Source organism: Vulpes lagopus, chromosome 10, assembly GCF_018345385.1.
Source record: "Vulpes lagopus strain Blue_001 chromosome 10, ASM1834538v1, whole genome shotgun sequence".
In the NCBI taxonomy this organism is placed as follows: domain Eukaryota; kingdom Metazoa; phylum Chordata; class Mammalia; order Carnivora; family Canidae; genus Vulpes; species Vulpes lagopus.
Window position 1 is genome coordinate 42,599,756 of NC_054833.1, and position 14,089 is coordinate 42,613,844.

Consider the following 14,089-nt stretch of genomic DNA (forward strand, 5'->3'; position numbering starts at 1 on the left):
GTCCCCAGAAAGTGATGCAACCGTGCAATACTTGGATTTTAGCCCAGTGATACCCATGTTGGACTTTCGACCTATAGGGCTGTGAGATAATAAATCTGTATTGTGTTCAGCTGCCAAATTGACGGTAATCTGTTACAGCAGCATTAGGAAACCATATAATATCCTTTCCCGGGTTTTCACTAGAGTATTTGACTTTTACCATGAATTTGTAGGAGTTTCAGAACACAGATGTGGATGTTAAACCCATCATCAGATGTGAAACAAGTAATTTCCCAGTCTAACACTGATCTTCTGCTGTTTTTGGTATCATGTGCCATATTACAAATTTTAAATTATACATAATTAAATTGATTCATTTTTATGTGGCTTCTGGGTTTTTTGCCTTCATTTTGTCTTAAAATGACCTCTTGCAACTCGAGGTTTTCTAAATATTCTCCTAAATTTTCTCCTAATTTACATTTTTTCCCTTTTCATAGATTTTTAATCTACTAGAATTATATTTTTTACTACAGGCCAGAATCTAATCACATGGTCTTCAAGGTAGACAGTCAGCTATGTAAACAAAATATATTAAATAACCTTTCTCTCTAAACTATAATAGAAGTGAGAGTTTGCAGGCACCCGGGTGGCTCAGTTAGTTGAGTGTTCACCTCTTGGTTTTGGCTCAGGTCATGATCTCAGAGTCGTGGGACTGAGCCTCTTGTTGGGCTCTGTGCTCAGTGAAAGTCTGCTTGAGATTCTCTCCCTCTGCCCCTCTGCTAACTCATGGTGCGTGTGCATGCACACTCTCTCTCAAATAAATAAAATATTAAAAAAAAAAAAAGTGAGAGTTTGAACAAGATGCCCTCAAAGGTTCTTTTAATCCTTAAAATTCTAAGACAACCCTTAAAAAGATAAATATTGCTCTTTAGCTTATATTAATTCAGACACAAATTATAGTTTGATTAGGGAGTATAGCCCTACTTATTGACAGACTTAACATAAGCAGGGTACCTGGTGATTCTTCATTTCTTCTTCTCTCCTTTGCTGGAGCTGCTTTAATTGCACTTGGAGCTGATTCTCCACTTGCCTCTGCTTGTCCAAGACCTCCTGGTAACGCTCCTTCAACAGGGTTCTCTCCGTCATCATTTTGTCCTAATTTGTAACAAAAGAAGTTTAATTTCCTTATTTAGTTGCAAAAAACATCATTCACCAGGTGCCTGTTCAAGGCACTGTGCAGAGCTCTAGGCTGCAGGGTCCAACATTCTATTAGCCATGTGTGGCTATATAAACTTAAGGTAATTAAAATAAGGAAATTTAAAAATATAGCCCCTCAGTCACACATTCCCAAGTACTCATTAGCCACAAATAACAAATGGCTACCATGCTGGACAGCACAGATATAAGACATTTCCATCATTACAGGAAATCCTATTGCACAGCACTGCCCTAAGGCCAGGGGCGGGGGGGTTGGCAATGTATGGCCTGTGGGCCAAATCCAACCACTGTCTGTTTTTATAAATAAATTTTTTCCTTAAGATTTATTTATTCATTTGGGGGGGGGGGGGAGGAGAAATTGTGTGCATATGAGAAGGGGGGGGGGCAGGAGGAGAGAAAAAAAGCAGACTGAGCTGAGCAGGGATCCCACAACCTTGAGATCATGACCTGAGCCGAAATCAAGAGTCAGATGCTCAAACAACTAAGCCACCCAGGCATCCCTATAAATAAACTTTATAGGAACACAGCCGTTCCCAATGGCTTATAGGCAGCTTTTACGCATGCTACAATGAGTGGAATGGTTGCAACAGAGCCCATATAGCTCCAAAGCATAAGCATTTACCATCTGACCTTTTACAGAAAAAGTTTGCCAATCTCTGCTCTAGGGAATAAGAGAAAGGAGGCATTTTATCAGAGCAAGAAAAAAATGAATGGGTAAAAACAAAAAAACACAACACCTACTCAAAATTGCATCCAGAAAACAGGATTGCTTATTGGTCATTAGCACTAAAAATGGACAAATACGGTATTCAGACTGGGCAAATCAGCAAGCTCTCATGTAAAATAAGAGTAGAAGGCTTCTGAGGACCACAGCTCAGCTCTGCCTCCCCATATCCATAAATCAAAAAAGTGATGGTTACATTTCAAAGGGATGCTAAAACGGTCAATATAAAACATATTTGGGGGCGTAGGTGGCTCAGTCGGTTAAGTGTCTGCCTTTGGTTCAGGTCATCTCAGGGTCCTGGGATCGAGCCCCAGATCAGGTTCCCCACTCACTGGGGAGCCTGCTTCTCTCTCTCCCACTGCTCCTGCTCCTGCTCTCTCTCGCTCACATGCTCTCTCTCAGTCTTTAAAATAAATAAATAAAACACATTTGGTATAAGGCAGCACCTGTAAAATTTAAATCAAGAGCATTCAACTGAACTATTGATTAAAAGAGAACTATTTTCAAAGAAAAAAACAAGTTTTAGAAGTGAATGAAGGAAAACTTATCACATTATGATAATAAAAACTAAGCTCTCAAGATGGGGCTTTAGTCGGGCGCCTAGGTGGTGCATTGGTTAAGCCTATGACCCTTGCTTTCAGCTCAGGTCATGATCTCTCTCTCTCTTCTAAAAAAAAATAAAATCTTAAAAAAAAAAAAAAAAAAAGAAGATTTTCTTTTTTGGGACACCCAGGTGGCTCAGTGATTGAGCATCTGCCTTTGGCTCAAGGCGTGATCCCGGAGTCCCAGGATCAAGTCCTGCATCAGGCTCCCTGCGTGGAGCCTGCTTCTCCCTCTGCCTCTCCCTCCCTTGTCTCTTTTTTTTTTTTTTTTTTATTTACTTATGATAGTCACAGAGAGAGAGAGAGAGGCAGAGACACAGGCGGAGGGAGAGAAGCAGGCTCCATGCACCGGGAGCCCGACGTGGGACTCGATCCCGGGTCTCCAGGATCGCGCCCCGGGCCAAAGGCAGGCGCCCAAACCGCTGCGCCACCCAGGGATCCCAGCCTCCCTTGTCTCTTATGAATAAATAAACAAAATCTTTAAAAAAAAAAAAGATTTTATTTATTTATTTGAAAGAGTGAGCACACGGTGGGGGAGGGGAACAGAGGGAGAGGGAGAAGCAGACTCCCGACTGAGTAGGGAGCCTGACAGGACCCTGGGATCATGACCTGAGCTAAAGGCAGACACTTAACTGACTGAGCCACCCAGGTGCCCCACTATTCATAACTGTTTGGCAAAATAATCCCTCCCCCCCAAAAATATGTCCACATTCCAATCTAACCTAATCCCTGGGCCCTTGTGACTATTACTTTCCATGGGAAAGGAGACTGTCCAGATATTACTAAGGTAAAGACCTGGATGTGGGGAGATAGCCTTCTGAGTCATCTGGATGGGCCCAATCTAATCACACAGGTCTTTAAAAGCGGAGAACCTTTCCTAGTTCTCCAAGAAAGATGTGATTAGGGAGGGATCCAAGATCCAAGAAAGATGTGACTAGGGAGGGATGGTCAGAGATGCAAATCTGCTGACTCTCAGGATGCGAAAGAGGGCCACAATTCAAGGAACACAAGCAGCTTCTAGAAGCTGGAAATGCAGGGAAAGGTATTCTCCCCTAGAGTCCCCAGAAAGTGATGCAACCGTGCAATACTTGGATTTTAGCCCAGTGATACCCATGTTGGACTTTCGACCTATAGGGCTGTGAGATAATAAATCTGTATTGTGTTCAGCTGCCAAATTGACGGTAATCTGTTACAGCAGCATTAGGAAACCATATAATATCCTTTCCCGGGTTTTCACTAGAGTATTTGACTTTTACCATGAATTTGTAGGAGTTTCAGAACACAGATGTGGATGTTAAACCCATCATCAGATGTGAAACAAGTAATTTCCCAGTCTAACACTGATCTTCTGCTGTTTTTGGTATCATGTGCCATATTACAAATTTTAAATTATACATAATTAAATTGATTCATTTTTATGTGGCTTCTGGGTTTTTTGCCTTCATTTTGTCTTAAAATGACCTCTTGCAACTCGAGGTTTTCTAAATATTCTCCTAAATTTTCTCCTAATTTACATTTTTTCCCTTTTCATAGATTTTTAATCTACTAGAATTATATTTTTTACTACAGGCCAGAATCTAATCACATGGTCTTCAAGGTAGACAGTCAGCTATGTAAACAAAATATATTAAATAACCTTTCTCTCTAAACTATAATAGAAGTGAGAGTTTGCAGGCACCCGGGTGGCTCAGTTAGTTGAGTGTTCACCTCTTGGTTTTGGCTCAGGTCATGATCTCAGAGTCGTGGGACTGAGCCTCTTGTTGGGCTCTGTGCTCAGTGAAAGTCTGCTTGAGATTCTCTCCCTCTGCCCCTCTGCTAACTCATGGTGCGTGTGCATGCACACTCTCTCTCAAATAAATAAAATATTAAAAAAAAAAAAAGTGAGAGTTTGAACAAGATGCCCTCAAAGGTTCTTTTAATCCTTAAAATTCTAAGACAACCCTTAAAAAGATAAATATTGCTCTTTAGCTTATATTAATTCAGACACAAATTATAGTTTGATTAGGGAGTATAGCCCTACTTATTGACAGACTTAACATAAGCAGGGTACCTGGTGATTCTTCATTTCTTCTTCTCTCCTTTGCTGGAGCTGCTTTAATTGCACTTGGAGCTGATTCTCCACTTGCCTCTGCTTGTCCAAGACCTCCTGGTAACGCTCCTTCAACAGGGTTCTCTCCGTCATCATTTTGTCCTAATTTGTAACAAAAGAAGTTTAATTTCCTTATTTAGTTGCAAAAAACATCATTCACCAGGTGCCTGTTCAAGGCACTGTGCAGAGCTCTAGGCTGCAGGGTCCAACATTCTATTAGCCATGTGTGGCTATATAAACTTAAGGTAATTAAAATAAGGAAATTTAAAAATATAGCCCCTCAGTCACACATTCCCAAGTACTCATTAGCCACAAATAACAAATGGCTACCATGCTGGACAGCACAGATATAAGACATTTCCATCATTACAGGAAATCCTATTGCACAGCACTGCCCTAAGGCCAGGGGCGGGGGGGTTGGCAATGTATGGCCTGTGGGCCAAATCCAACCACTGTCTGTTTTTATAAATAAATTTTTTCCTTAAGATTTATTTATTCATTTGGGGGGGGGGGGGAGAAATTGTGTGCATATGAGAAGGGGGAGGGGCAGGAGGAGAGAAAAAAAGCAGACTGAGCTGAGCAGGGATCCCACAACCTTGAGATCATGACCTGAGCCGAAATCAAGAGTCAGATGCTCAAACAACTAAGCCACCCAGGCATCCCTATAAATAAACTTTATAGGAACACAGCCGTTCCCAATGGCTTATAGGCAGCTTTTACGCATGCTACAATGAGTGGAATGGTTGCAACAGAGCCCATATAGCTCCAAAGCATAAGCATTTACCATCTGACCTTTTACAGAAAAAGTTTGCCAATCTCTGCTCTAGGGAATAAGAGAAAGGAGGCATTTTATCAGAGCAAGAAAAAAATGAATGGGTAAAAACAAAAAAACACAACACCTACTCAAAATTGCATCCAGAAAACAGGATTGCTTATTGGTCATTAGCACTAAAAATGGACAAATACGGTATTCAGACTGGGCAAATCAGCAAGCTCTCATGTAAAATAAGAGTAGAAGGCTTCTGAGGACCACAGCTCAGCTCTGCCTCCCCATATCCATAAATCAAAAAAGTGATGGTTACATTTCAAAGGGATGCTAAAACGGTCAATATAAAACATATTTGGGGGCGCTAGGTGGCTCAGTCGGTTAAGTGTCTGCCTTTGGTTCAGGTCATCTCAGGGTCCTGGGATCGAGCCCCAGATCAGGTTCCCCACTCACTGGGGAGCCTGCTTCTCTCTCTCCCACTGCTCCTGCTCCTGCTCTCTCTCGCTCACATGCTCTCTCTCAGTCTTTAAAATAAATAAATAAAACACATTTGGTATAAGGCAGCACCTGTAAAATTTAAATCAAGAGCATTCAACTGAACTATTGATTAAAAGAGAACTATTTTCAAAGAAAAAAACAAGTTTTAGAAGTGAATGAAGGAAAACTTATCACATTATGATAATAAAAACTAAGCTCTCAAGATGGGGCTTTAGTCGGGCGCCTAGGTGGTGCATTGGTTAAGCCTATGACCCTTGCTTTCAGCTCAGGTCATGATCTCAGGGTCATGAGATCCAGCCCTGTGTCAGGCTCTGCTCTCAGCACAGAGTCTGCTTAGGATTCTCTCTCCTCTCCCTCTACCCCTCCAGCTCATGCTCTCTCTCTCTCTCTAATAAATAAATAAATCTTAAAAAAAAAAAAAAAAAAAGATTAGACTTTAACTTTGGAATAAACTAGTCCTTAACCCAGCTGCTGAAATGTGAAGAAGGCCCCCAGATGACTCTAGTCTCACATCTTTACGGGGATTCTGAACCTGGAATCTATGGATGGGCCTCAGGGATCTCTGAACTCTCTGAAATTAGGGAACACGGTAAGGAGGATAAATTTTTCTGAGATGAGAATTAAAGTTTTCAAAAGATTCCAAGAGGACTTTAATCCAAGAAAAGTTAAAAAAGGTTAAGACCCAATATATGCAGCTAGTAGATAAGAATCTTTTCCTTCTTCAGCACACCTCTTTCTCTTTATTTCCTTGTGGTACTTTCTCTGTTCACAATGCATCTTTAGAACACAGGCTGGGGGCAGGGGGGACCACAAGTCTCAGGGAAAGAAGTCTCAAGGTACATGCTATTAGTATATACCAAGAAAGGCTATCGTAAACTACTTGTTCCAAATCATCTCATCTTAACAAGCCAAAGTTACTTTGTTTCATCCGTGTATAATTGGTTCCAAGGACCAAAAGTTATGATTTCAAATGCAGACGGTGGGAAATTACCATAAATGCACAAAAAGGGAAACTAAACAGGAGCCAAGTTTCTTGTATTGCCACCAAGCTTAACACCTGCCTAGCTCCACTGCCTTGTTAAAAGCATGTGGGCCTACACTGTATGTTAACCGACTCGAATTTAAAGGAAATTTTGAAAAAATAAAATAATATAAAATGAAAGCATGTGAGCCATCCCTCCACTCAAAAGAATACAGCCTTACAAAACATAACCCTGGGCCTCTTTTCACCCAAAGACTTGCTAGTTTCCACTCCTGCTTCAGACTGATGCTAAAGCTTATTAATAACTTAGTTGGCCCCCTTGGACTACTACAGTCACGGGAACTCCGCCATAGAACTGTGGGGCAAAATACTGTGTGTGAAGTGCTTAGAGTAAGTGTTCAAAAGGCGAAACCCACCCCCACCCCTTCCTGGGACTGCTCTTCTAGTCTGTTTTTTTTTTCCCAGCACATCTCTGTCAACTCTAGGATCTTTTTACCTGCCTGTTATGAATAACTCCCAAGCTGCTACCCTGTATTTAAAAAACTTTATTTACTTCATCTGGTTAATGTATTCCCATAACTTCCTTTCTTCCATCTGTCTCTCAATTTCTTCAACTTGACCAAAGATCCACTTGTTTATCTGGTTGCTATAAGGCTTTTTTCTCTTTTCTTCCACTAAGTTAATACATATTACCCTAAAAACCTCTTCCTGATGTTAGGGTGCCTCTTTCCCAGCATCATCCTTCCTCTTGAAAACTATACACTTCGATCCATACCCTTAAGGGTGGAGGTTTTTGCCATGAAATGTCAGGGAGGAATAGATCAAACAGACCTTTTAACAAAGATAAATGTGCAGCTCTCTAGGTTTTAAAACTCAATTATTAGGAATCAAAGGGAAGCTACAACTCCACAATACACCAGAAAAAGACCTGATGGGAGTTTGGCTGAAAGCTCAACACTGTGAGCAGAACGCCACAGTAAGCCAAGGGGGCCTTGAGAAATAGCGTCTGACATGATAGAACAAGAACCCCACTGATGGGATCCCTGGGTGGCGCAGCGGTTTGGCGCCTGCCTTTGGCCCAGGGCGCGATCCTGGAGACCTGGGATCGAATCCCACGTCGGGCTCCCGGTGCATGGAGCCTGCTTCTCCCTCTGCCTGTGTCTCTGCCTCTCTCTCTCTCTGTGACTATCATAAATAAATAAAAAATTAAAAAAAAAAAAAAAAAAAAAGAACCCCACTGTTATGAATCAATTATTCTGCATTTGGATTATTGTATTTAGTTCTCGGGATCACATTTTCTTTTTTTTTTTTTTTAAAGATTTTGTTTATTTATTCATGAGAGACACAGAGAGAAGCAGAGACATAGGCAGAGGGAGAAACAGGCTCCCCGTGGAGAGCCCGATGCAGTCCTCAATCCCAGGACCCCAGGATCATACCCTGCGCCAAAGGCAGATGCTCGACCACTGAGCCACCTAGGCATCCCCTCAGGATCACATTTTCAAAGCAATATTGGTAAGACGGAACATGTTCCAGTGGAAAAGTAATCAGGGCGATGGAAGGGCTAGAAAACATATTCTATGAAGAAAAGAAGAAATTTAAAAACATCTAGGAATGTTTTTTCTGGAAAGATTCAGACTTGAAGGGTAAGAGGAAGAGGCATAAGAAAACCTCAAGTATACGTAGGGCCAAAAAGTAAAGGAGGATTTGGATTTACTCTACACAGCTTAGGAGCTCACTATAACAAGAAGTGTGAGAAGTGCTATCATCACTTCAGAACAAGATCTAAGAATAAGAGCTCCTTTTTTTTTTTTTTTTTTAAGAGCTCCTTTTTAAATGCAATCGACTGCTTTATGAGTAGTAAGCTTCCCATCTCTGGAAGTAAGCAAGTATAAAGAAATTAGCTGACCATCTGTTAGGGATTTTTTTTTTTTTAAGATTTATTTATTCATGAGAGACACAGACAGAGGGAGAAGCAGGCCCCTCACAGGGAGCCCAATGTGGGACTTGATCCCGGATCCCGGGATCACGACCTGAGCCCAAGGCAGGCGCCCAACTGCTGAGCTACCCAGGCGTCCCACTGTTAGGGATTTTAAAAGGAGATTCCTGCACTTTTTCCAACTGGGATGATATAATTCTAGATAGTCTGAGTTAACAGTCTCATATATTCACTGTTAACAGTTTAAGTACTCACCAGGTTCTTTTCAATATCTTGATCTGTGTTTACCTCTGAATCAGCCGTCTTAAAGTCAGTCTATAAAGAAAGAAACAACTATATTCAGAACTATTCAGAGACATTTGAAAAGGCTGAATACTTACTCTTTAGTAATTTTACCTAGAAATCTGCCACAACTAAGTAGCTACATTTCTGTGTTCCCCTTACTGGCTTCATAACGAGAGAACTGTAGGTCTGGCAAACAGACACTGACATGAATATTGCACTGAACATTTATCCCACAAAATAACCTGAACAAGACCCAAGAACTGACAGAAAGATAGCCTCAAGAGTGAAATTAGAATTTTGCCCCCTACAATCTATTGTGCCCATCCTTCCTCCTACAAAAGAGCACACCAATCACTAGGAGGCAGGATACACTGTACTTCTTAAGATGTAGGAGAGAATTAACAAGGATTCCTCCTGCAAGGACAAAGATGGGAAATATGAATATGACCTACACTCATCAATTAGAGAAAGAGATTATAGGTAGGTCATAAAGTTCCTAGTTGCCATGATTAGATCCTGGCTTTCTTATTTATTGAACACCAGAAGGACGACATCCCATAGCACTACTGTATGAAAACTGTACGACAGTTGCCAGTAAAAAAAAAAAAAGGCAGAGTAGTTCTCCACCACCTGTGAAGAAAGGTCTCCTACCCTCAATAAATAAATATATATAAATAAATACCCCAAATTCCATTTTAGTAGTAGAAACTTGATACTTGACCTGTACAGCAATGTTTTGAGAAAGCTTCAGGGAAGAGCTATCCTGATCATCATCCTGATCCACTCTGACTCCTTCAACCCCATTTGCTGGAGGCACCACAGGTCGGAAATCCAAGCCTGTGTCCCCGCTACCTTCCTTTAGGATGGAGGCGTGTGGGGATTTCTCTTCAGAACAATTCCCGGAGGCAAGCTGCTTTGTATGGCACCCTGCCTTAAGAGACCGAGTGACGGGATGGAGGCTCTCCCGGAGGCATGTGTCCCCCTCCTCTCCTGCTGTGTTGGCCACGTCCTTCAAATCAGACTGAGACCCACCGCCAGAAAGACAAAGGGCTGTGGCTAGCAAGTTTTCTCCTAAAACCGCCCGGTGCGCTGCTGAAGTGTCACCTGCTGATGAACCAGGATTCTGCTCTGGGTGTTCCAAATGGACATTTCTGTTATTCTCCTTGGTTATCGTTTGGCTACTTACACTCGACAGAGGCGAGTTCTTGTGCTTCTGTGCAGGGTCTTTGGGGCTATCAAAAACATAAGATAAAAAGTTTCTCTCTTCGCCCAATCTTAAGGATTAAATACATAATACTTTTAATATAATGACTACAAGAACCAAACCAGACTACATAAGCCCCCCAAATTATCAGAATGACATGGAACTTAGTCTTTATCCAGAGATTTTGATCCCACATGCAGGGAATATAGCTTGGTGGTTAGAGCCTGGGTGCTGGAGAGAGACATTTCCTGTCGAGTGACCGTAAAGAAACACATGTAAATGACGATGAAGAGCCCCACATTTCCGAGGTCCAGTTTGGATAACTTTGGGGAATGTTGATGAAATAGCCTACTGCTAGTTAGAATATTTCATTCAGTTACATGTGCTAACTTAATTACACGTAACGTTGTAATAAATAAAAGGTTAATTTAGAAATCCTGTTTTTATTACACTCTCACATTTCACTAAGGAATATTTCATCCAAATTCCTCACAGATCTTTGAACAAGAACCACCTTTTAGGTTCTTCGACAGTTATCCAGAGCATGGCATCCTCACTTAAAGCTGTCTGCAGTACAGACAATTTCAAATCCAAAACTGAGGCTGTCAGTAGAACTTTTATCCCAGACAAATATATACACATGTATAAACACTGGGATAGTTGTTTTGTTGTTTGTCACAGCCCCTTAACGTGTTGCTTTTTGAAGAGATGTTTAAAACCTATTTACAGTGACATCTAACATCTCCAACAGTAAGCCTTCTACCCAGGAATACAGACTACATCTGTGCTAAATTTCTTTGCCCCTTCTTTTCTTTTCTTTTTTTTTTATATTTATTTTTTTTTATTGGAGTTCATGCCCCTTCTTTTCTTCAAAAAAAAAAAAAAAAAAACACCTGATTCTATGAAATGATGTGCTTAAGTACCCCAAGCCAGTACTGACTGAGTCTTTAGGTCATTAGGTCATGGTGCCTTCCTCTCTTCAACAGCGTATGTTGTTCAAAATAAAAAAACTGAGAGCATACTGTGATATGAGCCTTTAAAAAACACTTCTAGCTGAATCCTTACTGAGAGTTACCTGGGAGAGCAGGGAAGACACTTAAATTACTGATTTGGGCATATATGGTACAGTCCCGGGGTGTAAATCCTGACTCTTGCTATTTACCAGTTGTCTGACTCCAGGCAAGTTACTTAATCTCATTTAACAGAAATATGACTGACCTGATAGGATTGTTGTGAGGATGACATGAAATCTTGCATCTCAAGTATTTAGTACACAGCCTGGCACAGTAAATATTCAAAAAGCCCCAGCTGCCATTATTGTTACTAGGAGCATGTGGCTGACTCTATTTACAAAATGAAGATCCAAGTTTACGGTTAGGCTTCCTTCATGTTTTTTTCCATTACCCCTTTGCCAACAAAGCTCTCTTCATGTAAACCAGTATTTATCACGTACTACAGAGTCAGACAAGCCTGGGTTCAAAACCTGACTCCCATGTAGCTTGGCAACCCTGGGCAAGTTACTAACCTCTCTGGGTCTCAATTTCCTCACCTGTAAATGGGAATAATAATATTAGCACCTCCCTCCTGGGATTGTTATGAGGATTAAATGTGTTAATACATATAAAACTGTTAGTACAGTATCAACCTATTATATTAGGTCCTAGGTACTCTACAGAAGAGCTGAGGTGGGATATATAATTTAGTACAACACTGTACATTAACTATGTGTTAAGCACTGTAAGATGCAAGGTTGGGCAATCCTAATTCAACCCTGGAGAATTCAGAAAGGAGGCAAAATATCTACGTGGAGCAGCAAGCTATACTAACGAAGCTATTTATCTGTAGGTAATACAGATAAACATGTATCTGTGTATATGCATGAACATACATGTGCTTTATGTACAGATGTGTACATACCTATATCTCTATGTAATACAGGAGACATACATACACAGGTACGATACATAATACCATTATAATATACATAACCATAATACATAGTAACATGTAGATATATACACAGGTATCAAATCACAAATGTACAATTAAATGAACATATAGGTCCATGTAAAAAAGGGCTGAGGAAATATTTGCATTTTCAGAAGAGTTTAACCCCCTGCACTCTACGTACTTGACAAAACACTTGGCACGCCTGCTGAGTGCCAGACGTCGTGTTAGGTACCATGAATGCACATATGGACCAGACAGTCCCTATCTTTAAAAAGCTCACTCTTAAAAAAAAAAAAAAAAAAAAAAGCTCACTCTTGTGCAGCGCCTCTAAAGCCAAGGAGAGAAAAGCCCAGCTACGCTTGCAGAAGCAGCCGTCTCATACATAAGCCCCTCGCCCAAGTGAAATCTGCCCAGTAGAGTATACGCACGTTACCTTAGACCATCTGGGAGACCTTCCTCTGATTTGGAAGCACACAAGCTAGAAGACGATTCTGGAGGGTTGGGGGCATTGGACACCACACCAGCTACCTCGGACGCCGCCGCCATCATGCTCTGCATGTTCAGAAACAAATTACAGGCTGCAAGTTTCCAAATTTCAAAACAAGTGTTATCTTTCCCCCTCAGAACGTCCACACAACAGAGTTGTTCCAGGAGAGAAACATAAAGAAAAAGCTGAGTCCCAGCAGAAAATAATCAAGAGTTTTTCTGGAGCAGGGTATTAAAAGAGCCACTGGGCCCCGCGGGCCCTGGTGGACATCGGTCCTCAGAAATGTGAGGATTCATATAAATATGTAGGAGTCTGTGCAAAGCCTTTTCACTTTGGGCAGAAATGCAGTCATTTGAAACTGACTCCTAGTCTGTGGGAATCTTGCAAATGGTCCACGTGCCTATTTACCTAATGTTCACTGACCAACAGTGCACCTGGGGGCCTAGTAATCACCGACGTCTTCACGTCCTAAATCATTACAAGCATCGTGCATTAATTTAAGTGAAGTGTTTTGGAGGTGTTCGTGGAGGGGGGGTGGCAATACTGTGCAGGGCAATCCCGGCATCTCCTGCCGTCAGTGTGCTCCCTCCCCGCAGACGGGAAGTGTCCGAGAACCACGGACGGAGAAAAATACAGGCTCTTCAAAGTTACTGCAGGGGAGCAAGAGTACAGGGACCTGGGGACTCCACCGGGAGGAAGAGAAGCGGGGGAGCAGGAGGCCCAAGGCAGGGAGTCGGGACGGATGCCTGTCTTGGAGCAAAAGGTCATCCTTTGTGCGGCAAGTCCCACCCGCGCCGCCGGCCGTGGCGGCGAAGACAAAGGGGGGGAGAGAGAGTGTGGAGGGGGCGGGGGTGTCACCTAGGGTCGGCTTAGGTCGTTTTTATCTTCAGGGCATCGCAGGTACTCACACCGCCCCCCTCCGCCAGGAACCTCCACGCGCGCCCCGGGCTCCGTCAGCACTCGGGTCGCAGGCCGCCGGGGGCCCGCGCGCCTCGGCTTCCCCCGTTATACGGAGCTGCTGGGAGACAATGGGCCCAAGTCGCCGCGAGTGCTCCCCCGGGTGCCAACAAACATCGTGTCCCCGCGGAGCCCGGCGCCGGCGGTCGTCGGAGCCGGGTCCCCCGAGCGGGTGCGCCGCCCGGGCGCGGGGCAGGGGGCAGGTGCGTCGGGCTGCAGCGGCGGCGCGGGGGAGGACCGACGTGTCACGGGGTCCCGGCGGCGGCGGGGCGGAGGGAGCCGCGGAGCCCGGGGCGGAGCGCGGCGCGGCCGCCCAGGGGACAATGGGGCCGCGGCGCCCGGCCGCCGAGCCCTCCGCCGCCCCGCGCCCCCGGGCCCCCGGGCTCCCGGGCCCCCGCGCCCCCGCGCCCCC

At 43.2% G+C, this 14,089-nt stretch overlaps 1 protein-coding gene across 5 annotated transcripts in view; it reads right to left on the reverse strand.

Moving 5' to 3' along the window:
* RNF214 (ring finger protein 214) overlaps window positions 1-13,929 on the reverse strand; it is a 49,553-nt gene extending 35,624 nt beyond the window's left edge. The window contains exons 1-5 of one of the 5 annotated variants that reach the window (XM_041770121.1): window positions 13,629-13,927; window positions 12,667-12,785; window positions 9,801-10,311; window positions 9,050-9,109; window positions 4,574-4,714 (exon numbers count right to left, since the gene is read on the reverse strand). In XM_041770121.1, the coding sequence (XP_041626055.1) occupies window positions 4,574-4,714; window positions 9,050-9,109; window positions 9,801-10,311; window positions 12,667-12,782 (828 nt within the window). In that variant the 5' untranslated portion in view covers window positions 12,783-12,785; window positions 13,629-13,927. Of the gene's footprint in view, window positions 1-993; window positions 1,151-4,573; window positions 4,715-9,049; window positions 9,110-9,800; window positions 10,312-12,666 lie in introns of those variants that run through there. The other 4 variants (XM_041770120.1, XM_041770119.1, XM_041770122.1 and 1 more) reach the window with 4 other exon arrangements.
* Window positions 13,930-14,089: the final 160 nt, after the last annotated feature.